The 2141-nt window shown below is 57.9% G+C and overlaps 1 protein-coding gene across 1 annotated transcript; it reads left to right on the top strand.

Annotated features, from left to right (window-relative positions):
- The first annotated feature begins 440 nt into the window (after positions 1-440).
- Positions 441-1803, top strand: HSBP1 (heat shock factor binding protein 1). The gene is made up of 3 exons (XM_006860135.1): positions 441-539; positions 832-898; positions 1681-1803. The coding sequence occupies exons 1-3, from the start codon at positions 495-497 to the stop codon at positions 1797-1799; spliced, it is 231 nt and encodes a 76-aa protein (XP_006860197.1). The 5' UTR covers positions 441-494; the 3' UTR covers positions 1800-1803.
- Positions 1804-2141: the final 338 nt, after the last annotated feature.

The following is a 2141-nucleotide window of genomic DNA, read 5'->3' as shown; positions in this document are numbered from 1 at the left end:
TCCAACTGCACTGGTCTACCTGATGTACACAGGTGCACCGGTGACGGGGGCAGTAGGCCAACCATTCTGCGGGACTCACTCAGGTTTGCACTCCAGAACATTCGAAGCCGTCCCAAATACTGCACCTTTTCATAGTTGCACCTTTTTCCGCGACGGGCGTGCACGTGAGGGTCGCGGACCAGAGGGAAAGGGGCGGGACTTGAGGGCGGGGCGCAATGCGTGGGATGGGACTAGGCTAAGGGGGCGGGGTGAATCTTGAGGGGCGGAGCGAGGCCGAGCATGGAAGGAAGTAGGGGCGGGGCCTCGCCTAGCAACGGAAGCGCAAGAGTTGGAGGCCTTTCCGCCGCGTGACGTGAACTACAGCTCCCACAACACCCCGCGATCTCGCGCTTCTTTCTCTCGTCGCGAGAAGAAACCGCTAAGGGCGTCTACGCGGACAAACGGAAGTGTAGGTGACGGTCCGCGACACCACCGCCAAGCTGGGAACCGGGGAGATGGCCGAGACCGACCCCAAGAGCGTCCAGGATCTCAATTCCGTGGTAAGGCCGCGCCACCGGTGCCCTGGAGATCCCGTATCTTGAGGCTCTGCCAGACCGCGGGGTGTAGGCCCTTCCGCCTTCCGCCCACGACCCTCCCCGTGAACCCCCTGGCGACACCCCGACCCCGCCTCGATGCCTCCAAGTCACACAAACCCCAAAACCCCACCTTGGTTGGATCTTCGCGGGCCCGCCTGGAAGGGCCCTGCCGCCGGCTTCCGCGTCTGCTCCCCCGCTTCCAGGCCGGCCCCGCGGGACCCCCGAGCTGTCTCAGGAGACCCTGCTCTTTCCCCAGGTCAAGACTCTGCTGCAGCAGATGCAAGACAAGTTCCAAACCATGTCCGACCAGATCATTGGAAGAAATATCCTTTGTCCTGGGTGTCAGCGGGGATGGGCCCGATTTGCCGGCGGAGATCGCCAAGATGGACAGCCTTGGGGACCCGAAGGAAGGAGCCGCTCGCTGGGAATCGGACTCCACGGGACCCAGGGCCTGGTTTGGGTGGATGGACGGGTGGTTGGCCCACGAGTCCCCGCCGATCCTCTCCTGGGTTTTTCCTGAGCCTGGTTAACCTGTGCTCCAAGAAGCGCTGAGCTAGGGCTAGGGGCACAGAGTTGGGCTAGACAAAGCCCTGGCCACAAGGAACTTAGCAACCCGAAACCCACTTCCTTCTGGTGGATTCTGCCTCCCAGCATCACTGTGGGACGGTAGGGGGTTTCCAAGGCTGTGATCTTTAAAGAAGCAGGAGGCCGCCTCTTTGTATCAGGTCTAACTGGTGGGTTTGAGTCACCAACGTTTCTGTTGGCAGCTGAGCGCTTTAATCCCTGTGCCATCAGGGCTCCTTAAGGATCTAAGACTTCCTTAAGGAAGTGATGGCTCCTGACGGTGGGCCCAGCACTTAGTGTCCCACTTCAGATAGTCCACGGGACTGGAATCATAGGCGGTAAGAGTCTCCATCTTTACTTTGTCCAGGAAAGTGCTTTAAAGAGCTACCCAGAGTCCCATCACTGGTGATGGGGAAGGTTGCCATTAGATCCTGGGCCGCATTGGCCCCAGTGTATCCAAAGCAAATGGGAAAACCCTGGGGAAGCGGGTAGGAACTGGGGATGTGGGGATGGTGATGCCTGTTGTCTTTAACCGGACCACTTGATGACATGAGCAGTCGCATTGATGACCTGGAGAAGAACATTGCAGACCTCATGACACAGGCTGGGGTGGAAGAGCTGGAAGGTGAAAACAAGATCCCCGCCACACCGAAGAGCTGAAGGTGAGCCCCGGGCCTAATGTGTAAGAAGGAAAACAGGAGTCTGCAGAGAGCCTCCAGCCGCTAAGTATTCTCTGGATGGAGGTAAACTCCTAGATTCGTTCCGCAAGCAGCCCTTGTACTCTCTGCCCCCTGCAGACTCCATGTTCTGACTTGAGTCCTTACATGCTTCTCTAGGCCTCTCCTCTGGTTTGGCCATCAGATATCCCACACAGCCAGGAGAACATCCTCAAGAAGTAGGAGACTGAAGACTTTCCAAAAGGGAGACTAGAAAGGGATGGGAGCAGGAAACAGTCACCAGTTCGGTTGTACAAAAGTCTTATTTTTGCTAGAATGTGCTGCA

The sequence above is a fragment of the Chrysochloris asiatica genome, unplaced genomic scaffold, assembly GCF_000296735.1.
Source record: "Chrysochloris asiatica unplaced genomic scaffold, ChrAsi1.0 scaffold00037, whole genome shotgun sequence".
Taxonomy (NCBI): Eukaryota; Metazoa; Chordata; class Mammalia; order Afrosoricida; family Chrysochloridae; genus Chrysochloris; species Chrysochloris asiatica.
This window is presented reverse-complemented; position numbering and strand designations above follow the sequence as displayed.